A 26139-nucleotide genomic window follows, 5' to 3' on the forward strand; every position below is an offset into this window, starting at 1 on the left:
ACTGCAGAGGGCGGCCCGCTCCCCCTAGATGCCCATTCACTCAACAATAGACACAAACAGGCGACAGGACATACTGGCCTGGGCATGGAAATGCAGTGCCCAGTCCCCCCCAACCACCCCACCGCGGCCCCATCCCCCACCCCACCCCCCTGCAATGCAGGCACCCCAGGGCCCCAAAAGCGTAGACCGGACATCCCGACGCCAGGCCAACCCACCCCACCCGGCGGCGCGGCCGGGACAGCAGAGGCCCGCCCCCGCGCCAGGGGGGGCCCACCGGGAGCCGGCGCGGCCCCAGTGCCGGGGCCCCAGACCCCAGCCCCCAAGCCATACAGGGAAGACCAGCCAACCGACCGAGGGCCGGCACCACCCCCCCAAGCACCCCGCCCACACCCCAGGACCGGAGGCAGCACCATCCAAGCCCCCACCACCATCAACCAGGACAGGCACACAGACATCACCAGAAGGTCGCCCCAGGACTCCAGTCTCAGGAGGCTACCAGCTACCTAGGCCTCCGGAGTCCCCACCCACCCCCCCACAAAGCACATCAGGAGCAGAGCCCGCAGCCCATCACCCCCACTAAGTAATGGAGCTGAGCAGTGGGAACCAAAGAGAGTCAAATTCCTCCAATTTGTTTTTAGAAGAAGCAGACATTCTCTCTAAACTAACATGATCTACTAATAAATTTCTGTACTGAGTAATACATAGTTTATTTTTTGTCTTCCAGTTCATGAGGATCATCTTCTTAGCGATGCACAAGGCAGTAAGAACTATGTGTGATATATTTAACTCCATAATTAATTCACTGACATCACCTAAGATGCATAGTCTGGGGGAAGTTGGGATACGACAGCTAAACCATGTGGATAGATCTTCACAAATCCTCTGCCAAAATCTCTGAACTGGTACACAAGACCACAGAGCGTGTAGATGATTATCCTCTGAATTGCTTGTACAGTGGGTGCATATGTTTGAGTGTGTAAGGCCCATTTGGAACATCCTTTGTCCAGTGTAGTATGTTCTATGGAGAATCTTATATTGTACAAGTTGTATTTGGGGTCTTTTAGTCATTTTGAAGATATTTAAACATATTTCTGTCCATAAATTTTGATCCAGGTTGACAGAAAGATCACGCTCCCATTTTGTAATTGGGAGGGAAACTGAATCATCAGTTTTTATTAATAATTTATATAATTTTGATAACAATTTTGGGGTACAGAGGTTAAGAAATTCTGTTACCCAAGTAGGCATTTCTAGATTCAATTGATTAAGGTTAAATCTTCCCTGTAGGACGGACTTAACTTGTTGATATTCCAGAAATCTACCGTTGCCAATTCTATATTTTGATATAAGTTCTTGGAACGTGATAAAATTTCCATCTTGGATAATATGTTCTAAGTTATTTATACCCTTATCACGCCATAACGGAAAATTCAGCATTTTCTTTTTCTGACAAATATCTGGATTGTTCCAAATGGGTGTTAGTTTACAGGGGATGAGTGAAGACTTAGTTATTTTTAAAAATTCCCACCAGGCTGTCAGAGAGGTATTTATACTAAGGACTTTATAGCAGTTATGATGTTTAATACTGGAACTAATGAAAGGTAAATCTGAGATTTTTATTTTTCCACAAAACGCCTGTTCTAGATCCAGCCATGGGTTGTCTAATGAATTGGATTTGATCCACTTTGAAATATACTGCAATCTACTGCTTAAGAAATAGTAATAAAAGTTTGGTAATTCTAGACCTCCACTGTGTTTTGGCTTTTGTAAAGTTTTTAAGCTTATTCTTGACGGTTTGTTTTTCCATAAAAATTTTGAGATGTTTGAATCTAGTGACTTGAACCAAGGAATAGAAGGTTCATTAGGGATCAATGAAAATAGATAATTAATTTTTGGTAAAACCATCATTTTAATGGCAGCAACTCTCCCCATGAGTGATATAGGTAAACTGTTCCAACGTGTGAGATCATCCTCTATTGTTTTTAATAAGGGGATATGATTTAATCGTACCAAGTCTGAGAGCCTGGCGGAAAAATTTATGCCTAAATATCTAATATTTCCTGACTTTAGTGGGGTCCTAGAGGTTCTCTGGAAATTACAATTCAGAGGCAAAACTGTTGATTTACTCCAATTGATAGAGTAATCAGATATAGATGAGAACTTATCTATCAGTGTGATAGTCTTCAAAAGAGAGCCTTGTGAATTCCCAAGGAAAAGTAATACATCATCAGCATAAAGGCTAAGTTTATGGTCCATATTTTCAGTTTGAATCCCTTTAATATTTACATTTTGACGGATTGCTGCTGCTAGCGGCTCAATGAAAATTACAAAAAGAGAGGGAGAGAGTGGGCAGCCCTGCCTAGTGCCCCTCTGCAGACTGAAACTTTGTGAAATGAGATCATTTGTCCTAACACGCGCATTCGGAGAGCTGTGTAGTGTTCTGATCCAGTTTATAAAGGATGAACCGAATCCAAATTTTTGCAGAACTGCTAGTAAGAATTTCCAATTTACCCGATCAAATGCCTTCTCTGCATCTAAAGACACGATTGTCGTCTCTAATTTGTTAATAGAACAATAGTCTATTATATTTATCAGTCGACGTGTATTATTGGCTGAGTGCCGACCCTTGATAAAGCCCGTTTGATCTGGATGTACAATAAATGGAGTAATACTTTCTAATCTTTTGGCAAGGGCATTGCAAATTATTTTAAGATCTACATTAATGAGAGAGATTGGCCTGTAGCTGGATGGGAATGTGGGGTCTTTGCCTGGTTTAAGAAGCAGGCTAATGTTAGCAGAGTTTAAGGTTGGAGATAAGATGTGATCATTCTGAATCTGAGTTACCATTCTGAAAAAAATGGGAGCTAGCTCTGACCAAAATTCTTTATAAAACTCGGCTGGAAAACCATCTGGGCCTGGGGCTTTATTATTTGGGAGATGCTGTAGGGCTTCACTAAGTTCACACAATGAAAGAGGTAAATCCAGAGCTGCAGCCTGGCTGTCATTTAGTTTTGGTAGATTTATATTATTAAGAAATTCTTCAATTTCAGTATCAGATGGGTTAATCTGTGGTGAATATAAGGCTTCATAGAAGTCTTTGAAAGAGTTATTTATTTGTTGTGGGTCATGAGTAATAATACCAGTCGAGTCTTTAATAGAAAAAATAGCTGTTTTTTCTTTATTCAGTTTTAATTGCTTGGCCAGGAATTTTCCAGATTTATTTCCATGCTCAAAGTTTTCCAAACGCAGCCTCTGCAACATAAATTGTGTCCTTTTATCAATTATTTCATTTAGCTCCAGTTTCAGTTTCCTCAGGCTGATAATTGTATGTTCTTGTGGTGAAGCGGCATAGGCAGTTTCTAAAGATTTAATTTTTTGTTCTAATTCTAACACAAGTGCTTTTTCTTTATTTTTCCTATGCGAGCAGTAAGATATTATTTTGCCCCGCATTACTGCCTTTCCTGCTTCCCAAAGAACACATGGTGATATTCCTGGAATATCATTATATTCTAAGTATCCTGACCATTCCTTTTTGAAATAATTAATAAAATCTTCTTCTTTAAGTAATGATGTATTAAATCTCCAGTTCCTGATTGGTGGTGTGACTCTTTTCTGTGTCAGAGACATAGACACCGGTGCATGATCGCTAATAGTGATAGGGTGAATCTGAGTGTCTGTGATATCCATCATTATGGAGCTGCTAACTAAAAAGTAATCTAAGCGGGAATGAGATTTGTGTACTGGTGAGAAAGAACTATAATCTCTCAAAGTAGGGTGATGTGAACGCCAAGCATCGCAAAGTCCAAAATCCTTCATGTACTGTTTAAGAATGTCTGCAGACTGCCAGTTCCTCTGACTCACTGCTGTACTGAGCCTGTCAATATCTGCATTAAGTACCAGGTTGAAGTCTCCTCCTATTACAAGTGTGGTGTCAGAGTGATCTGAGAGTGAAGTGAACAAAGCATGAAAGAAGGAGGGGTCATCAACATTTGGTCCATATATACTAGCAATACATAAATCTGTATTCTGTATAGATAAATTAAGTATTATAAATCTACCTTCAGGGTCTATTGTACTGTTGCTAATGTTAAAGTTTATCTTCTTGTTAATCAATATAGCTACACCTCTTTGTTTGGAGTTATAGCAGGCTGAGTACGTGTGAGGGAACTGTGGAGAGGAAAGAGTGAGCACAGATGTTTTGGACACATGTGTCTCCTGTAGAAAAACAACATCTGCTTTTAAGTCTTTTAACCGATTAAAAATTTTTAGTCTCTTTTCCCTCGAACCAGCCCCGTGCACATTCCATGAGACAAATCTGAGTGTGCTCATGTTTAAACTAACTGATGGACTGTTGTGTGCTCACTAAAGATGTGTGTGTGTGTGTACATATGTTCTGTATGTTGGCGTGTGCCCTTTATATTGATGTGTGCGTGTGTATGTGCGCTGTATGTTGGTGTGTGTGCATCTGCGCTGTATGTTAGTGTAGTAAACTGTAGCATTGTAAGTGACGTAAACATATTGCTGAGTGCAGAAAGAAAAAAGACGTGTAAAAAGTGACCTAAGTGACATAAGAATGAAATTAGATGAGGGGAAAACAAAACAGAACAAACAAACAAACAAACAAACGATCACGGTACTATGCTGACTCGTCGGCGTTAATGGTACTACTTAGACAGATTTAGACTATTTAATGGTACTGTTTAGATGGTTGAAAAAAAAAACTCAGAAAAGAACGTTAATATGGACACAGATCACCTGATCGATCAGCAGAGCCATGGCGTGGTGTTTTTGTCTCGGTAAAGCTGTCCGTTCACATACAGTTTGTCCACGGCGATGACAGCCCGGGAGCCTTCCTGCATGAGCTTCTTCCGGATAGGGAATAGGGCCTTGCGTCGCTCCAGAATCTCCTTTGGAAACTGGTCGTTGACGCTGAAGTCCGTCCCTCTCAGCTCCCGGCCGCGGCTCTTCACCAGCTCTTTTTCTTTGAAGTGTTCGAATTTGGCCACGATCGGTCTGGGTCTGCGTGCTCCGGGTCGCTTCCCTCCCAGGCGGTGGACTCTATGGAAGGCGATGGTCTTCACGGCGTCCTCCGGGAGCTTCAGGCGAGTTTGGATAAATTCCTTCACTGTAGCCTCCGGGTCCTCCTCTGCCTTCTCCGGGATACCTGAAAACACAAGATTTTCTCTCATGCTGCGGGCCTGAAGCTCGATAATCGATTCTTTAATTTTCTTATTTTCTTCTGAGAGCCGGGTCGTTTCCTCGGTGAGGGAATTCACCAACTCTCTGAGGACAGCGTTTTCAGCAGCCAGTGTTTCCACCTGATGCTGGCTGAACTCGACTGACTCCCGCAGGGCCTGAAACTCCTTGTGGAGGATTTCAACCAGGGCCAAGCGGGCGTCAAAGCTGGACAATTTGTTATTAATGGACTCCAGAATGTCCACAATATTGGTGGTGGGTGGCGAAGTTGCCTCTGGGGAATCTTCTGGGCGGCTTCTTTTTGTGGACGGCGTTCCTTTGCTGGTGGAGGGAGTCGGCGTCTTGTCTGTTTTCCCCATGACGACTCGCTCAAAACACCCGTCGATGTACCGCAGCAAACTATCCAGGTCCTCTTCACCGTCCTCCAGATTGTTGAAAATAATTTAAGTTAGGCTAAGAAACTACCTATATTTTTTAGTTTTAAGCCTGTCTAGTTATAAATTGGCGGAAAAAAAAGGCTAATCACGCAAATGTTTGCTGATAGAGTCACGCCGCCATTAACGATACTGCCGAGATTCACAAAGTCTCGCGTGACTACAGCATAGTCTCCGTTCGACTATGCCCTCAGTTTCTAACACAGACTTTCTGTTTCTGTTTCTGTTTTCTTTCTATGCTTAAGTGCTTTTTATTCACATCTATTCATACTCCAACAGTTGCATCAGAGGGCAACTTGGGGTTCAGTATTTTGACCAAGGATACTTTGACATGCAGATTGGAGCAGCCAGGGATCCAGCCGCCAACCTTCCAATTAGCAGGTGACCTCCTCTACCTCCTGAGCTACAGCCACACCCTGAGCTACAACTATACTTAGCTAAGAACTAGTAACTGCCTGAACTAACCATGAATTACAATAGGAAATACCTCTGTTAAAACACAAACAACTGCAGTATATTGCCAAAAGTATTCACTCACCCATCCAAATCATTGATTTCAGGTGTTCCAATCACTTTCATGGTCACCTAGGCATGCAGACTAAGCAACATTTGTGAAAGAATGGGTCGCTCTCAGGAGCTCAGTGAATCCTTATTGTGACAGGATGCTAGCACTGCAAAAAGTCATGGAATTTCCTCATACTAAATATTCCTCAGTCAGCTGTTAGTGGTATTATAACAAGGTGGAAGTGACTGGGAACACAGGCCATGTAAATGACAGAGCGAGGTCAGTGGATGCTGAGGCACGTGGTGCACAGAGGTCACCAACTTTCTGCAGAGTCAAGAAGAACTTGAGTGGCCTGCAGAGTCCTGACCTCAACCCGGCAGAACACTTTTAGGATGAATTAGAGCAGAGACTGCGAGCCAGGCCTTCTCGCCCAACATCAGTGACCTCGCAAATGCACTTCTGGAAGAATGGTCAAAAATTCCCATTAATGTTGTATATTTTTATCACTCTGATATTGGTATTTTACTATATCATTTATTAGTACCTATATTAATCACACACACTGGATTAATGGTCGCATTATATATTGTCTGTCACCTGTATGACACTCACACACTGGAATACTGCATGCTTTAGGTGAGAGGAAAGGACCGAGGCCTGCTCGGCTCAGGGCCTCAGTTTTTTTCCCTTAGTAAAACCACACTCATTCATATCTAGAGTCTCACATTTGACACTGTACTGCCAGTATGAAGGTCAAGTTGCTGGGAACTGTGTGTCCCGAAGTGGGGGTTGAAGTCCCATCTGAGCTAATTTAATAATGTAAGGGAGTAAATTTGTGTACTAAGATAAGACCGCCCTAAAAGTGTTTCTAGTAATGAGAAATTATGGATGGCTGGGTGGGGGAGTGTTTCTGTGGGAGGTATTTTCATGTGGGAAAATTGTTTGTTTTGGCAGCCCCAGAGAACTGTGTCATGAAGCCTCTGCAAAAGGACTGAACCAGTATGGTTCATAGTGGATTGGAAGCACCATTCTATGCCCACTGGCCCTGATAACAGCAGGGGGAGGTGTGAGTTTGGGGGATAAAAGGTAAAGTTGGGAGGGAGCGCTCTTTTTGCTCTTCCTCTATCCCCTTTTCTAAGGCGCTCACTCCCGGGAGGGCTATTTGCTTTCTTGTACTCTGTTTAACTCTGGACTTCCACTTCTTCTTTCACCCCATTTGACTAAACCTTTTCACTCAATACTTTCTTCCACTCTTTTGTACTTTATTTCTCCCTTCTTACTTTTTTACTTCACTCACTTATGGTCCTGTCCTCTTCTTCTACTCTTTCTGTTCCTACACCTTTCTCTGTCTGTGTGTGTGTGTGTGTGTGTGTGTGTGTGTGTGTGTGTGTGTGTGTGTGTGTGTGTGTGTGTGTGTGTGTGTGTGTGTGTGTGTGTGTGTGCATATCTTAGTATTAGCTATGTTACTGTCTGTGTTTTGGTCCTTGTCTGTGTTTTGTGTAACTAAAATGTCTAATAAACAGCCTGCACCGGAACCTGTTCATCCCAGTGATTTTTTGGAAACTTGGGATTTAATTGGGTGTGAATTTTTGGCCAAAAGGAACATGGAGACCCTTAAAAATGTTACCAACACAGGGTTGATACCTGGAAGCAGAGTTGCAGTCTTACAGGCCTTTCTGCAGCTTTTCCTATGGCATCCTCAACTGCACCAAAGAGTAAAATGTTGACTATTAAAGATTGCGTTTCTCTTCTAAGTCCCTGTTAATAAATGATTTAATAAGTGATCAACATATTAATTTATTCTGCCTTACAGAAACCTGGTTACAGAAGGATGACTATATTAGTTTAAATTAATCAGCATCCTCAAGTCATTATAACAGTCAGAATCCTTAAAGCACAGGCCGAGGAGGAGCAGCAGCAATCTTCTGCTCCAGCTTATTAAGTAACCAAAGACCCAGACAGAGTTTTAATTCATTTGAAAGCCTGACTCTTAGGTTTGTTCACCCTAACTGGAAAACTCAAAAAACAGTTTTATTTGTTACGTGTCATCCACCTGGTCCTTCTTCAGAGTTTCTGTCTGATTTCTCAGACTTTTTATCTGATTTTGTGCTCATTTCAGAAAAAATAATTATAGTGGATGAATTTAACATCCAAAATGTAAATGAGCCCACCCATGGCATAGAAACTGAAGACTTAACAGTATTCTCTAAAAGCCCCCTCCTGTCTGATCATTTACATTTACTGTAATGGATTACACAGCTGTGGGAAATAAGTTTTTTTTACAGTAGAAGTCTTTCTGAAAGCACTGTAGCTAAATTCAAGGATCTAATTCCTTCACTATTATGCTCTTCAGTGCCAACACAGTGCAGAGCAGCTACCTAAACTCTGCTCCCAGTGAGGTCGGTTATCTCGTCAGTAGTTTGACATCCTCACTTCACGGATACTGTGGCTCCTCTGAAAAAGAAAGCCTCGAATCAGAGGTGCTTGATTCATTCACAAACGCACAGCTTAAAGCAGATAACCTGTGAGCTGGAGAGGGAATGGCGTCTCATTAAATTAGAAGATGCTCATTTAGCCTGGAAAGAGTTTGTTGCTCCTCCGTAAAGCTAGGAAATCTTACTATTCATCATTAATTGAAGAAAATAAGAACATCCCCAGGTTTCTTTTCAGCACTGCAGCCAGGCTGACAGAGTCAGAGCTCTGTTTAACCTTAACTAGTAGTGACTTCATGAGTTTCTTCACAAATAAAATTTTAAACATTAGAGAAATGTGTACATGTAGTTTCAGTACAGCTGATATTTATGTAGACTCTTTCATTCCAATTGATGTTTCTCAGTTAACTTCAATAGTTACTTCCTCCAAACCAACAGTGTGTCTCCTAGATCCCATTCCTACAACACTGCTCAAATTATTCCTACCATTAATTAATGCTTCAATCTTAAATATGATAAATTTGTCTTTATTAGTTGGCTATGTACCACAGACTTTTAAGGTGGCTGTAATTAAACCTCTGCTTAAAAAGCCATCACTGACCCAGCTGTCTTAGCTAATTATAGGCCAATCTCCAACCTTCCTTTTCTCTCAAAGATTCTTGAAAGAGTAGTTGTAAAACAGCTAACTGATCATCTGCAGAGGAACAGTTTATTTGAAGAGTTTCAGTCAGGTTTCAGAATTCATCACAGTACAGAAACAGCATTAGTGAAGGTTACAAATGATCTTCTTACAGCCTCTGACAGTGGACTCATCTCTGTTCTTGTCCTGTTGGACCTCAGTGCAGCTTTTGATACTGTTGACCATAACATTTTATTACAGAGATTAAAGCATACTATAGGTATTAAAGGTACTGCACTGCAGTGGTTTGAGTCATATCTATTTAATAGACTCCAATTTGTTGATGTAAATGGAGAGTCTTCTTCACACACTAAGGTTAATTATGGAGTTCCACAGGGTTCTGTGTTAGGACCAATTCTATTTACTTTATACATGCTTCCCCAGACAACACATATCAATTAGTCAAACTTCAGCAACCTCTAATTTCCTGCTTCTAAATTCAGATAAAACCAAAGTTCTTGTACTTGGTCCCACAAATCTATATAAAATATAGTGTACTTCTTCACCATACTACTGATTCACGTGACTGCTCCGCTAATGCCACATTCCAAACACCTCAGAAGTCAGAACTTGGGAGTGACGTCACTCCCAACTTAGTGTGTTCAAGTAGAAAAGTCAAAAAAGTGAGAAAAAACAGGATTTGTTTTGGTCCTTTGTAAGGTAGAGTAATTCAGGTGTCACTAGCAATACAGTATAACACTTGTTTATTTGAGCTTAAAAAACTGCAGCGCCACATTCATGGATAGAACCTGGTCAGTGCTCTGTCTATGGCTTATTTAGTGAGTCACAAATACAGAACAGTGGCAGTACACTTTAAAGGTTTTACAGTTGTTTATGTTTACTGCTGTCATCTTGGATCGTTAACTCCAGGCTGGTTGGGCTCCTCCGACTTTCAAAGTTGGAAATCCAAGTTGAGGGAGCATTCCAGAAAAACCTTCTGACTGGGAACTCGGAAATTCTGACTTATTCTGGAATGCACCATAAACACAGCAGAGCAGGGAGGAGGGGGTGCCTGCAGTGTTTGTACAGATATGTTTCCTTTCTGATGAATGGGAACAATATATTGAACTTACAGGAGACAAACAAACTAAGGCATCGATCCTATCATGCTAGTATTGATCTGATAGCAGTACCAGCATTGGTATTGATACTATCAATATTCGGATCGATCTGCCATGTGCTGCTGTCCAGTGCGATAGCACGCGCTGAGCATCTCAGTAGCGCACAATATCCAACTCGGTTGCTTTCCTATGAAGCGTAGAATGAACTCAGTGCAACATTTAATTATGTCACAACATCTCTGTTTAGATTTAATGATTCATTTTACTCATTGTAGCCTTTAAACTTTCACCTAAAGGCCACAAGTGAGTGAGTATAATGTAGGATAATGGAAAAATAAAGATACTAGATTTGTATTTATCATTTGGAGAAATACAGGCAAATTGGAAATATGTTTAATATATTTGAATAATATTAACAACATAATATGTAATACAGAATTTGTATGATAGTGGGCATATCCTCTGCCAGTCAGTACCTTAAAAAAATTGCTGAAATTGTTAACAACTATCAATAAACAGCTGGTATCATAAAGCTCACTTTCACATTTTATGTGCTAACAAGTTTTCTAGAATTCTTATTGCTCTTATTGTAATAACTTATTTACATTTGAGCTCAGAATATCACTGTTTTCATTTACAGTTTTTTTACAACTGCTAAAAAGTGTTAACCAATTCTTAAGCTACTACTAACCTACTTCTATACACTCAACACAGTAACGCTGCTACCTCATACAAAAGCCCAATAGTTAATTTGTCACAATACAGAGTTTTCTTTACAAACTCAACTCTGTTAGAACACAATTCAGAGTCCAATCATTCTTTCAGAACACGGATTCTCTGTTCAGTAGGAACAAACAATCAGTCAGCACATCCACTGTCAAAAAACTAACAGCTGATGGTGTTACGGAAACAGTATTAATATTAACATTGTAACATCTATTGTTCTCTTGTAAGTCAGTTTATTTTTACCAAAATCTACTACAGTTGTAATTTCTATTCAAATATGTGCATTCTGGCAACATACTGTATACTCATATTTATAAAAATACACACAAAAAGCCACACAAGGAGGAAAACAAAACACAAAACTGAAAGATCTTGTCAATCTGAATGGTCTTCAGCATTTGACCATGTTTTCATCTGCACCACATCTGGTACTGTCCTTTGCCATGCACTGGGATAGAAATGCTCGGCATCCATTGTATCCAGGAGGGACATTTAGTCATGTGGTTGATGATCGTACACCTTCCACCTCCAGGCTGAAAAAATTCCTCAGTGGGGTTCAGGAAAGGCGAGTAGGGTGGGAGGATTCTTCTTTGATGGTTTACAAACCAATTTGTGATGGCCCAGTTCCCAAAGATATTTTTTCCGTGCCGACATGTTTTGGCCAAGGTTAAATCCTGCCTCGGCCACATAAATGAGTTCATTTGGGGTCTGATCAGCTTCCAACTCCATTACTTCCTAAAAGAAATCCAACACAGTATATGAACAGACTTTCCATCTGTCCTACTGTAAGTCATGTTTCCATGCAGGGCGGCATAGTGTAAAACTCACAGTATTACAAGATATAACAGGTATATAAAATAGACACCATACCTGGACATACCAGTGCCAGAGTTGCTTAACTCTCTCCTTTCAAAAGGAACTGTGTACAACTGTTTCATTTGAAATCTGTATTTAGTCATAATCCGAACAATGGTTCTCAGATTATTGTGATCCACACTGTGAAATACCTGGTTATTGTCTATTATTTATTCCATTGTCAGCAATGACCATGTCTACAGTGGCATGCTCCTGGTCTTCACTCAGGAGTTTCCCCCATCCCCCACAGGGAGGAAGATGTTGCTTTCTTTAAAAGAAAAAAAATTAACATATGTATTACCAGTGGGACTGGTGGCCCGCACTTACTGTAAAATAGCATCACTAGGCATATACTTGTAAACCTGGCTGTGCCTCCAACTGGGACTGTGGTTGATCTGTTACTGCATTTTATTTCAATGATCTGTTAAAATGTCTAAATAGTTTTTCACCTGCTCTTTGCAGAAACATGTGTTTTATACTATATTTAGGATTTTGAACATTAGGTTTTTCATCTCTGACATGCATTTGGAAATAGGAAAGAAAGATCCAGAATTTTGTTATTTGGCAACCTTGAATGTACAGAAAAGTATGCATTAGAAAAAGGTTAATTGACTGCATTTTGTGCAAAAACAATATGAACTCTATTACTGATATAGTTCACAACAGACTGAAGTTGCATTAACTGAGACTAAAAAACTGTAAAGTAGTCTAGCTTTTACCACTAGATGGCAGTCGAGGCTTTGATAGGTCATTGAAGCCACAAAAACTACACCAGTCTTAATACAACAGTCAGGTCAGTCATTTCTTCTCTCCTAAAAGAGCCCCTTTAAATGTATCTTAAATGTAAGTGATCAGTTTATCCACACTAATTTTGTCATTTTGTGCAAAAATGAATTAAATATTTTAGCTCAAGCTGTCTGAGTTCATTGTATCACATGGATAGCTGCTACATTTGCAGTGTTTTTCAGCTGTGGTAGGGGTATAGCCACAAAAAGTAAGGTTATGGTGTTAAAAAGGACATGAAAGAAATGCAATTTGAAAACAGAAGTTTCACATCAGGTAAAACCTGAAGTAGATTTATTTTACAGAGACATTAACAAACATTCTAAGTGCCTCATGAGACACATTTATTATGACAATGAGGAATTATTTTCTGTGGATTTTATTTTAAAATGTGTGAACCCAGCCTAGAAATAATTTTACACTTAAGAACAAATAACTATTTTACTTGTAATTAATTAATTTTACAATATTGTTACATTGTAAGTAAAAGATCTTTTTTTTTAAAAAAAAAAGTGACAGCAATAAATTCATATATTGAAAATTTTAAAAATTAACAAACTGCAAAGTGTTATAGTATATTGGCATCAGAAAATGTATGTGTTCCTCCAACAAACGGCATTGATGTTATACATTTTAAAAGCTACTTTTGTGCCCATTAAACACTTAATAATTTCCATTCAGTTCAAAATGACATGCTATAGCATCATATCTTTCACACAAACTAACACACAAAGAGTGCCCATCGTATTCTATGTTAGTGATGTGTCAGTCACAAACAAGGTGGCTCAAAGGACCGATTCTAGTAGTGAAGACGAGCCGGCTCCCATGGGGGGAGACCTGTGAGTTGAACCTTCAGCCGCTCCTGCTCAGCTCTGCTGAGAAGCAGTGCAGGCTGGGGTGGGACACACTACACTCAGGGAGGGGCAGTCATCGGCTGCAACCGGTTAGGGCTGAGGGGAGAGAGACAGGACAAAAGACACGCTGTGAAAGAGAGACAGAGATTAATGATGACTAAAGATCAAATGCAGAGTGGGGTATAAACAAAATGAAAAGAGGTGAACAAAAAAAGAAACACTCTTTCACACAATACCAATGCATCATGGGAACCCCCCAGCAGCTTAGGTCTAATAACTAAGACTTCTTTGGTCTAACAGACATGTTGATGGTTTGGAGGAAGTAAGTACTGAAGTTAGCTCAGAAACATCAATCAGAGAGAAAAAGTCAAAATAAATATCAGCAGTATTAAAAGTAGCTGAAGTAAAGATATGTCTTTGAGATGATTATGAATCATGTTTTCTCTATAGTTAAAATTTAGATTTGTTTTCTGATTTGTTTGCTTCAGTTCTTCACTTAAAGCTTTGATTAAAATGTTAAACAGTAGTAACTCTGTATTTTTTGCAGTAAAAAAAAAAGGCTTTTATGAAAATGCTGAACAAAAAAATTGCTTACCAACACAAACTGTTCATAATTGGTAAATTAGGCTAAAATCAAAGGCTCCAGGTGATAGTAAATGAAGAGCCATTTGGGAGCTGTAAAATCGGGCTGAAAATAGCTGAATCTTTGAGAAGAGCCGACCTCCCACCACTGTTCTATGTTACTTCCACAATAGTAGCAACTGTCAAAGGGAGGTGCAAAATTATTTAAAGTAAAAGCATTTACGTCATGGATAGCTCTGCGCTACCGAGTGGGTCGTGATCTACATGCTTCCTGCTACTATGACTGATCTGTTGAAACCTTGTTTTTCTTCAGCGGCAGCCACGCTTGGGAGGTTTAGTGCCTAAACTTTGGAACAACCTGCTGAATCAATGACTGATGAAAATCCATTTTTACAGTTTTGAGATTCCTTAATCTTTAATGCCTGTTGCTAATGTTTCTTTGCATCTTTCTGCCAATCACAACCGGTTCAGGCAGTGTGGCAGCGAGGAAGGAGGTCAACTGAACATCTCTCTCAGCATTTGAAATCAGAGGGTCTCTGCATCGGCACTATTACTGTTCTGATGAAATTCATGTAATAAACTGTGCAATAAGGACTGCTGAATCAATGTAGATATAATCATTTGTTGCCAGTGACCATTATAATTTGATACACACTTTAGATCAGCTACCGGGAGCCGTAGACAGACGTGTCACTGTTTACGCCGCTCAACTTTCCAAAGGATATAAGTAAAAGACAAATGTGCTGCTTTTAGATTTCAGAAAAACCAAAGGCCCTCTAAACCTGAAAACCCCCTGAGAAGGGTACTCATTCGGTCCGCTGATCAGACGGCCCATGGGCTCAACACCGTCCGACTCATTTTGCCTATATTTCTTTACTCTTTTAAACTCTTTTATTCTTTTCAGCTCTTTTTTCTTAAACTCTTTTAAACTCTTTTTTTTCTCTTAAACTCTTACACCTGTGTGAAATGGCTCGAATTACACCTTCCTCCTGTCTTACCACCAGTGACCATTATAATTTGATACACTTCAATATGCAGATATTTAGAAAAGGTCTCTGCCAACCTTTAGGACACTGATAGAGTCTGGAAGTCAGCACTGTCATGAGGAACCTCGAAGCGGCGATTATCGGTGGCCAAATTCACTCCTTATTCCCAAGAAACTCAAGAAACAAATAAAAACATCTGAAAATCAAAAACATTTCTGTTCGATCACGTCAGGCGTCACCAATTGAAGGAATTTAAATAATAAGAGTGTGTGTTTGTGTTGCTGTTTAAGCCTTTAGGTTTCTGCGTGTCCGTTTCATCGAACAGGAATGACACAAAACAATCAGGAATAAGGAGTCCAATTATTAAATTTAATAAAGCCATTTCAAACAGTTCAGATATCTGGGTCAGACTGCATGCCATGAGATGGCATTTTAATCAGTTATGTTATTTTCCAGACAAATTTCTCAGGGAAGTAAATGTATGTAAGATATATATGTGGCATATATCATGAATATTCCTACAAAACAGGCCTTTATTTTCAAGCCATTGTGCACATTCTTGAAACAGTAATCAATTGCTTCTATGGTTTTTCATATCCATCAGAAGATGCTGGGCAGTAAAGCAGTGTATGAATGTATGAGTAAATTTGATTGGTTGTGAGGCTAGAAAAATCCAATTCATTTCCAAAAGGAAATAATCTCTTCGGTGAAACTTAAATTTTGTTTTGGTTTCACAAAGTTTAACATAAACGTTTAACAAAGTAAATCATTTAGGAATTAGGTTGTTTACAGCCAGTAATGACCAACCAGCAATGCTTGTGAAAATAAAACGGAGAGAAAGGCACGTTGTAAAGCTCTTTGAGTGTTTTTTAACATGTATGTACAGGATCTGTTGGACTTCATCTACTCTCATTGACCAGTGAAAAAGTGTGGCTGAATAAGGAGGCTTAGTACTCGCACCACAGTGGCTGATGAGATTAAACGTAATAAGCTGCTTAGCATCAAGAATAGAAACAATAAGAAGTGGAACAGTCTGAGAGACACAGACAATGTAGACAGTGGAAAAGCAGCAGCTGTTCGGAGGCCGTCTGCAGTCTGTCTTTTCATGTCTGACACATTAAAGTTTGACAGCAGCCATCGGGATGTCACATCAATAGGTAAGTAAGCTGTTTTTCTAGGTTTTTGAAAGCACAGCATCGTTTATCATGGTCAGCATGACCCCCACAGAGCACAGATTTCAAGAACATAGTAACTACTTTTGTGTTTGATCTGTTCATGGATCGTGTTTATTCAGACAGAAGGAGTTTTCTTTTTAACTTCTGAGCAGCCATTGAACTATGAATCTGTTAAAGTGAGTAGAAGGAGTAGTACAGGTGTTCGATGCACATCAACACAGCTGCACAGGATTGTACGACAGTACTTCAGCTTTGTGAACAAAATTTGTTTTAAATGTATAATTGGATATTTACAGTTCATAATTTTTCTTTTGCATCAGTTTTGTTGAAAGAATTCACATTACAGCCATTTCTATAGTAACATGTTTTGGTATTTATGGTGATGAATATTGAAAATTAAGCATTTTAATGATATAATTTTCTGTTTCCTGTGTTCACATCAGTGTAAAAATCTGAAAGCACAAAAAGTCATATTTCACTCAGCAAAAAAAAAAAAAAAAAGCATCAAAAATAAAAACTGATACATGATCTGCTTACTGTGCAATCTGAAAAATGTGTTGAAATAAAACACAACACTTGTTCATTTTCTTTCAATCTTTCATTTCCCAGTGGATGTGAGACTGTGTTAGATTTAAGAATGAGCAGGAGGGGGAGGAGGAGGAACAGCAAGAGGAGGAAGAGCTCCAGCAGCAACAAACGTGAGTTGGAGCTTTGGGTGGAGTGGAGGATGCAGTGAGGTTAATCTTGTGCTTAGCTGAATCACATTTTTCCCCACACCTGCATGCAGCGTGCCAGCACGCCTTGAGACCAGTGGAGGACTAATGATGACTTCCTAATAGTGGGTTTTATAGTTTAGGTTGTTTAATGTTGAAGCCACACGGACTTACTGCTGTTCCTAAAGATAAAGTTAAATAGACACCTGGAATATTGATCAGTGATCGAAGCACATCAAGTATGCAACAATCAAGTAAGCCCAGAAGGTCCAGCATCACCTTTTCAATTCAATTTAATTCTAGTCTTATTTATATAGTGCCAAATCAACAATAGTTGCCCCAAGGTGCTTTACATTGTAAGGTATTGTAAGGTGTGTGTTTGTGTGTGTATATATATATATATATATATAAACTTCCTCACATCATTATTTTACTATTTTGTTGTTTTGTTTTTCTTTCAGAGAGTGTCTCACCGTACATTTTTAAAAAGCAGAACAAAAACAATAACTGCAACAATGAGGATCTTGTTGAAAAGGGAGAAACCGACTCTTTTCGGAAGGAAAATGTTCTGTCAGCATCTGAAGATGAGGAAAAATACAACAATTCTGCACCAAAGGAGAAAAGATTTAAAGAGGATTATCACCTGAATTCATTTGTACACCAAAAGAGTATTTATAACAAAACAACAAAGGATGAAGAGAAAGGAGTGAAAATAGTGACCTCAGTTTCTGTCACAGGAGATTCATCCCCAAAGATCAAGTTTGAGCAATCACAGGAACCTTTATCTGGAAATCCAACCCACTCACCGGTTCCAGTTACTAACATCCTGAATATCAACTGCACCGGATCACATGTAAAACTTCAACTTAATACATCTGGCACCAAGACCACATTTGTTGTCATGAATAGAAGCTGGTGCAGTACTGAGGTGCTTTTTAAGCGCAAATGTGAGGGGACATGGATGCCAGACGATGAGTCTTCTGAGCAGCTGTTACATAATGTCAGAGAGGATAAAGAAAATCAGAACAGTAATGATAGAAATCACCCTGGAACCACAAATAAACAAACAGAGGCTCCTTGTGATTCAAAATATGCCAGATCCACAAATATATGGGACAGTCCAGACTACTGTCAATGCTGCAGTGATCACAAACAACAAAGATCAGCGGACTTTAAGGTGGCAAATCATCTATCAAGCCCACCACTGCTGTTAAATATCAAACCTCAAGAGAAGAGGCAAAGTTTTCAAAAAAGCCTCAGTGGGGATCAGTTCTGGGACATTCCTCCGCCCCAAGAGTTTGCAGATATTAAACATGACAGTTTAGAAGGCCTCACAGAAGACTTGGCTTCCTGTAAAATCAACACTTCTAGTCAAGCTGACGTACACTCGACCTCCACTGAGGAGCTCAGATGCCTAATTTCTGCACAAGAAGAAGAAAGAAGTCTGCCACCTTCTTTTGATCAGTTATCAGAATCTGGTAACTATGACCCCATGTTCATGAGACCCTTCTTGTTTACCAGCAGGTCCAACTTAACAATGGATTTCATCAATGGGCAGAAAAAAAAACCCTGGATTAGAAATAATAGTATTGCCACAGTAGAACACAGAGCATGCTCATTACCAAAGAAAAGACGTCAAACATTTCCTGGGACGTCACAGAGTTTAAGACTGATTCAAGAAGATCTTCAGCTGCCGTACAGAGAATCGTTTTCCTCTTTGATCATGTGCTCACTTCCTGTCCAGACTGAGAGGTTGGAAAGGACTGAGAAGGGTGGTGAAAGGTTATCTCCATTTGGAATAGAAAATAATATTTTTTCACAAACCACAGGGGGTTTTAAACTGTTCTCAGAAACTGAAGACAGCCATGACAGAGCACAGCCATTCCTCAGTCCATTCTCGGAGAATAATCCAGATGAGTTGTTCACGAACACTGAACACTGTCAAAGACACGACTGCAGCAGACAACATGATGCTAACCTGAGCATTTGTAAGGACATGGAAGGTCTAGACACTGATGACTGTGAATATACTAAAGGAGCAGACAGTGGATTTGATCAAGAATTTGGAGAAGGAGAATATCACAGTCCCCTTACCGAGGAGCTAAGTCGAAGAGCCCTTTCTATACAAATCATCCCTCCGTCTTGCAGTGGGTCAGAGGAACATATGCTACAGATTCACCCAGAAATACAATTCCCAAACAATGAGGTTAAAAATGAAGACCAGAAGGATTGTGTCTCTTTTTTACCTGAATATAGCAAGTCCTCAGTTCACACAATAACGGGTGGTGCACTTGACCAAAGTCTCTTGCAGAGGGACGCATTGTCACCAGATGGTTGTCTGGAAAACCATCTATGGAATGCTGTGGATGACTTGTGCACGTCCCTTTTGCAGGACTTAGATGTTCAATCATTAAACTCAGATGAGGTTCCAGAAGACATTAAACCTAAACCAACTGATGAAAAAATGGGAAGTACCAGCCCTCCTCTGCCATTGATGAGTGAGGACACAAATGATCTCCAGCTGGATACAGGAAGAATTGCTACAGAGACTTCAAACCAACCTACAATCATAGCATCATGTCTGCCAAAAGGTTCTACAGACATAGAAGTCTTTGCAAAAGAGGCGCTCAGTAAAACCAACAGGGCAGAAAAACAGATTGTATCTAGATGTAAGTTATTTCAGTTCATTTAAATGTATTTAAATTAATTTCAGGCAATTATTTATATATATATATATATATATATATATATATATATATATATATATATATATATATATATATATATATATATATATATATATATTTATAACTCACCTTTTGCAATTTTTCATGACCATTCCCAGCGTCTTTAGAGATCAAGGAGCACCTGAAGCCTGTGGTTCATAGAGATCCAGATATTAGTGCCTCTGAACACTGGGCTAAAAGGCGGAAGCTCTTCAAAGAGAGCAAGCAGAAGAGCTCTGCTGGAGGAAGCTCAATCACCAGTGACATCACAGAGGAATCAGGTAAGTTCAATGGAAAGCTTGGACAATATCAGGGAAGAGCAAGTATAACTCTGTGTATTCTATATGTTATCTGCATGCATTCAAGTACAGCAATCTTGTGATATTTCAACTCATTATCAGTACCACATGTATGAGTGATGAGCTCACTGATCTGTAATCTGATCTAATTACACAACGTTCACATGGACTTCTGGCTTTAGCATCAATGGTTTCTCTTCCAGAAAACTTTTCTTGTACACTTACTTGATTTATTATTTTTATTCTAATTACTGTAGAAAAAAAATGAAGAGCTCAGTAAATCTAAACTGAAATATGATGACTATGACTCTGATAAGTAAAATGTACCAAATGGTGGTTCTGTACTGTGGGAGGAGGCAGGAAAGATTTCCTTTATCTGTCCACGTGGCAGTGAAGCTGAGTCAGTGTGTTAGAAAACGTTCATGGCTGCCTGTCCAATAAGTGGTGCAAGCAGCGTGCCAGATTATCCATTTGTTATCCATGAAAAGTACTAAAGTGGAAGCTCACAAACAGCAAAGCCATCAGAGAGCTCTACATATAGGACGCACCGCTCACAGTAGCTTATTCTGGCTGCACAAAATGTAATCTTTACAAAATCTGAAATGTAAGACAGCACATTGACCATGTTATTTTTTTATATATATAGTTTTTGTATTCTTTAAATTACATTACATTTTTTTATCGAGTTTAGATTTTTTTCTTTATAATTCAGTTTGCTTTCAGTTTGTGTCCAGAGTAGATTTGCTTGTTGTTTGTTTATTTTTTGAAAATGTCTAGTTTAAGCCTTATTGGCTTCAATATTAATTTTTGTCTTTAGAATTATTATAATAAGTGATATATCATGAGCAAATTATAATTTTATTTCATGTCATTGAGTGAAATAAGTAGTTGATCCCCAAGCAAAACATGATGTAGTGCTTGGTGGAGGAACCCTTGTTGGCGAGCACAGCATTTTTGTAGCTGCTCACCAGGTTTGCACACATCTCAGGAGGGATTTTGGCTCACTCCTCTTTACAGAAACTCTATAAAGCCTTCAGGTTTCTCGGCTGCCGCTTGGTAACTCAAAGTTTCAGCTCCATCCACTGATTTTCTGTAGGACTGAAGACTTTAGACGGGCTGGGCCACTCCATGGCCTTAATGTGCTTCTACTTTAGCCACTAGGTGTTGCCTTGGTGGTGTGTTTTGGGTCACTGTTAGGCTGGAAGAGCTGTCCACAACCCATCGTTAGTGTTTCAAGATTTTACAATGCACAGGCCCAGTTTTCAGAGGTTCATAATTAATGGGGAGATTCATTGACAAGCAGTTTCATTGCCTGGTGAGGCCTGCTCCCTTGTTATTTCATGAGAAATGAAGCAGGTATCTAAAATTAATCAAAGAGTTGAATTTGTATTTTATAGCTTTTTTCTGTGATTTTAAAAATGAGGCCCAAAGACATGTTAGTACAAGTGAGGGACGCCATCATTTGCCTGAAGAACCCAAATAAACAATCAGAGAGAAAAAGGTGCAAACCACTGATTACACTTGAGACCAAGAAGTTCAAATTTGCCAGAAAAGAGTCTGCACAGTTCTGTAAAGGACATTTTACATATAACTCAAGCATATAACACATTATCTGTCTCACATGGTGGAGGCAGCATCATGGCATGGGTGTATATGGCTGCCAGTGGAATCAAGCCACTGATTGATGATATGACTGCTAATGGAAGTAGCAGGTACAGGGCCATACTCTGCTCAGATTTAAATACAATTATTACAAATAAATATAAGTTATGAAATACAAACTGAATGCAGAAGGACCCACAGACAGGCAGCAACTAATGGTGGCTGCAGTAAAGGTCTAGCAGAGCCACTCAAAGGAGGAAACACAACATTTGGTATTGTCTGTGGGTTTTAGATTTCAGGCAGAAAATCAACGTTTTTCTTCCAAGTATTAAGAAGAGACTGTGTATAAAACAGATTCATTATTAAACACTTTGTGCAAAATGTTTGTAAAACCCTTTGAATTAAAGCAGAAAGTCTCCACTTCAGTCCCATACTGACTGTACCGAGGCAAAACAAAACAAAACAAATTAATAAAACTGGCTCTTTGTCCCAAACATTATGGAGGGTACAGTATGCCTCGTAGTTGCAAACAGGTTTAACAGCATTAAACAGAATGGTTGAATCAGATAGCCAGTAACAACTTTGCAACTGCAATTGTCAAATTCTGTACGGCTAGCAAAGCAGTTGATCAGAATTATCATGTGTCAGTATGTACTGTATTAGTGTATTATATGCACTATTTAGTGCTGTGTACTGTACTTTTTTCTAGTATCAGAGGACACTCACTCTATGGACACAACATTTCAAGAAGCTGAAGAAAGAGGCTTTTATACAGAAACATTCCACTCATCGGCATGGATTTTCCAAGGAGACGACGTAGGCCCTGGGGCCATTCATCCCAGTCTGACCACCAGAACTCGCGCTGTCTCAAGTAAGCTGCAGGTTTTGTGTCTTGTGTTGAGTTATGTTAAGTTATTGAGAACCTCTTCATTACTGTACATTTAACTAGGCAAATAAATACGCGCACATGTATTTTGCTGCTCTTATTAAACATCTCTTTCTCTTTCAGTTCGAGAGAGGACTGTCAAGATCAGCAAAGGGGCAGGAGAGTACCCCTGGGGCTTTCGAATACAGTTTTCTAAACCCATCGTTGTCACAGAGGTTGACACAAGTAAGTGAATTTCTAATTCACAGCGCTGAGTCAGCAGGGTGCTCTGATCCAAACTGGTTTGTTGTTGTTGTTTGGATTGCTGTTCGATTTGTTGGACACTGAAAATATGTTTGTTATTTGTGGCAGAATATCTCCTATAGTGGAACTGTAAAGGACGTTATGGTTAGGCTTATTGTTTTTTGTTGTTGTTGTTTTGCATAACATGTGACACAAATGCATGTGACTGAAAAAAGTAATAAATTGAAAGGAATCAACAACTGGGTATAAAATATGGATTAGTAAAAGTTGCAGTCTAACACTTTATTTCATATTTAATATACTTTGTTCATGCACTGGGAAAGAGCTGATATACACACTGTGTATTAACTCTGTCATCAGTGGAAAGTTTACTCTTTAAAATTTGTGTCATTTTTTATTCTTTTATTTTTTGGGGTAAGTTCACATCTTTTTTGTTTCCTTGTTAGTTTAACATTTGTTTCTTTCTGTTTCAGATGGGGCTGCTGAGGAAGCAGGGTTGATGGTAGGAGACTATGTCCTAGCTGTCAATGGCATTGATGTCACCAGTATTCCTCATTCTGAGGCTGCTGATTTAGCCAGACAGGGTATGCTATGCTATGAGCCTGCTAATGAAGAATAATCCACATTGAAGTGATTCACAAAGTACCAATATGGAGGCTGTTGTTCATGTTATAGGTCCAGATGTTCTGACATTGACCATTGGGTCAGACATTGCTCGTGGTCCTAACACGCCAAGACCAGCATGCCGTGGTTACCTTCACAAGCGTACTCAGTCTGGTCTGATTAAAGGCTGGAGAAAGAGGTGGTTTGTACTGACGCATGACTGCTGCCTTTACTACTACAGACACAAACGGGTGAGCATGCTAGAGGTCATGAAAATAACAGTCCACAGAGAAATTCTTGCCTCCTTTTGACATCACTTCATGGTTATTACAGGATGATGGTAAGAGGCGGGCACTGTCAGCAGTAAAGATGGAAGGGGCTGAGGTGGGACCAGACACTTCCCTTGGAAAACCATTTGTGTTCAAGTGCCAGCCTCAGTCTGGTATTCGAGTGTACTTCTTCTGTGCCACTTCCAACCAGGAAATGAAAAGGTAGAAAGATAGAACTTTCTTAATCACTTATATTTAGAAAGCATGTGGAAATGTACTTTTATGTACTTTAAAAAAATCTGTATTCTGTATTCTTTATTTGTTCAAAAAGTAAAAGAAAGATGTTGAAATAAAAATCATGTTTAAGATCATATTTGTTGGATTTTAGGTGGCTGGAAGCGATGGAGAAAGCTACTCATCCCATCACACAGGCACGTCTATATTTTCATAAATCAAACAGGGCTTGTTACCGTTCTTTTATTTGCATGTACCATTTAACTCAGATTAGAGTGAATCGTCAGGTTGTTGATTGCGCAGGTTGTCATATTAAGCTTGCACTGATCTCTTCCAATAATACTTATATTTTAGAACCATGTTTGGGTGGATGTCACCAAACACAACTCTAATCTGCCCCCGCTGGCTGTAAAAAATCCAGACTGTCTAGGATTACTTCATAAAATGGACCAAAACAAGGACTCATGGGTACAGCACTACTGCATTCTGAAGGATGGGTGCCTCTACTTGTACAGTGGCATCCGTGCAACCCACGCACAAGGTACAATGTTTTAAATTTTTTATCAGTGGCAGTTCTGTTTACTTTACTATCTTTACTGTAATTGGTCAGAAAATGTGGGATAGAAGCATATTTCTTGCCTTGCACTTATTTAAAGTAGTGGGTTTGTAACTGAGCTGGTTTCTGTCCTGGAGCTTTTTCAGTTCTGTTTCATATTATTTTTATGCCATAACAGCATGAATGTAATAATACACATACAAACATAATTTCACTCACATTTATTCCCTGTTTTTAGGACAGCATAAGGCAATCACATCAACTTATTGTTTATGCCTTGCAGTCTTTTATTAGGTCTATTAAAATCTCACTCAAAGTATCTGCATAACCAGTCACCATAAATTAAATGTTTTTATAAAAGTATAGTCACATTGACCCTGAATGCTGGCTTTGCTCTGCCCACTGACAAAACAAAGCAAATACATGACCTCCTGCTGGTCTTTGAGCTTCTGTAATGACTACTTGTGAAATAAATGAGTTATATATTGATCCGTGCACATGATCGTCATTTCTTCAGGTGGCATCTACCTTCAGGGTTACGTGGTGAGAGAGCAGCCCCATGGATCCAAGAATTCCATCATTGAGTTGAAACCTCCATCTGATGAGTTTAGAACGTTCTACCTCTGTGCTGAGAACCCGAATGAAAATCAACGGTGAGGAGCTGGCTCCTGTTTTATTCACATGCTTAGTTCTGATGTTGGTTGACCAACATTTCTTCTTAGTACTATGGACACTGAATCTTTTGATCCTGTGCTTGATATGCTGGTGTGAGTATGAGAGAGTTCTGTTTAAATGGGATTTAGTTATCAAAAATGACTCTTGTTGAGTAGCAGAGGTTGTTATAAGCCAGTAGCACCCAGTGGCACACTGTTTCCCCATGTCCTCATCACAGTCAAAGTCTTTCAGTGGATAAGCACAGAAACTTTTATTTATTTTTATTTGAAGCTGCTCTGGAAGAGGTTAAATACTTTTTAAAAAATGGATAGAAGTTCAAGCTGGAAGACTGGGTTATTCTGAATTTCCCAGAAGTACTCAGAGTGAAATTACTGTAGAGAGAGGTTGATGTAATCAATTTATTAAATCATAGCAGCCACAAGCCCATATAAGAAGTATCCTGAATACATGAAAACAAAGAAACAGTTGAAAGAAGTGAAGTCATGTTGATGTTTGTGGTGTTCTTTACAGGTGGATCATAGCTATCAAAGCATCAGTAAAGAAGTGGCTGCCTTTACACCGGGCCCTTCACGACTACATGAATGGACCACCAGAAGAGACCAGAATGTGAATCACCATGTTCTCTGTAAATACTGACAGAGCCATGTGGTTGACCCGCCTGTCTGCAGATGGCTGTACTGCTTTTAGTGTTTTGCATTTTGTTGTGCAGAATAATTTCACTAATGCTGCACTACTGCTAGAGAGAATCAGGTCACTCTTGAGGCACCATTAGAAATGTCCTCAGTCTATCAGATGTGAGGGACAAAAATATTTATTTGATTTTTCTTTCCTTTCTTTTTGTTTACACTGTTTTTCTTCTGCTTCACAGTTTTAATTGAAGTTTAACTGGATTTTCAGTTTTTACTTTTTGTTCTTTCTACAACAGATTTCAACTGTTTTATTTCCTTATAGATGAAGGTTGTATACTCAGACAAATGAGTCATAAAATGTATATTTTGTCATCATTTTCATTACACCCCCCTCCCTCCAAAAAAAACAAAAAACAAGAACAAAACTACAGTCACA

General features: G+C 39.4%; 1 protein-coding gene across 1 annotated transcript; it reads left to right on the top strand.

Annotated features, from left to right (window-relative positions):
- The first annotated feature begins 16126 nt into the window (after positions 1-16126).
- Positions 16127-26110, top strand: pdzph1 (PDZ and pleckstrin homology domains 1). Its single transcript, XM_030724023.1, has 13 exons — positions 16127-16250; positions 16878-16966; positions 17443-19650; positions 19827-19988; positions 22318-22479; positions 22618-22719; positions 23211-23321; positions 23413-23591; positions 23674-23831; positions 23998-24040; positions 24198-24384; positions 24917-25052; positions 25585-26110. Exons 2-13 carry the CDS (start codon positions 16906-16908, stop codon positions 25682-25684), a joined length of 3609 nt encoding a protein of 1202 aa, XP_030579883.1. The 5' UTR covers positions 16127-16250; positions 16878-16905; the 3' UTR covers positions 25685-26110.
- The last annotated feature ends 29 nt before the right edge of the window (positions 26111-26139 follow it).

Source organism: Archocentrus centrarchus, unplaced genomic scaffold, assembly GCF_007364275.1.
Source record: "Archocentrus centrarchus isolate MPI-CPG fArcCen1 unplaced genomic scaffold, fArcCen1 scaffold_30_ctg1, whole genome shotgun sequence".
Classification (NCBI taxonomy): Eukaryota; Metazoa; Chordata; class Actinopteri; order Cichliformes; family Cichlidae; genus Archocentrus; species Archocentrus centrarchus.

Excerpts from the sequence above, each read along its gene's own strand:
- pdzph1 (XM_030724023.1), top strand. The coding sequence starts at position 16,906 with ATGAGCAGGAGGGGGAGGAGGAGGAACAGCAAGAGGAGGAAGAGCTCC. Across the intron at positions 22,720-23,210 it reads TGTCACAGAGGTTGACACAA|ATGGGGCTGCTGAGGAAGCA; the intron begins GTAAGTGAATTT and ends TTTCTGTTTCAG. Across the intron at positions 24,041-24,197 it reads CTACTCATCCCATCACACAG|AACCATGTTTGGGTGGATGT; the intron begins GCACGTCTATAT and ends CTTATATTTTAG.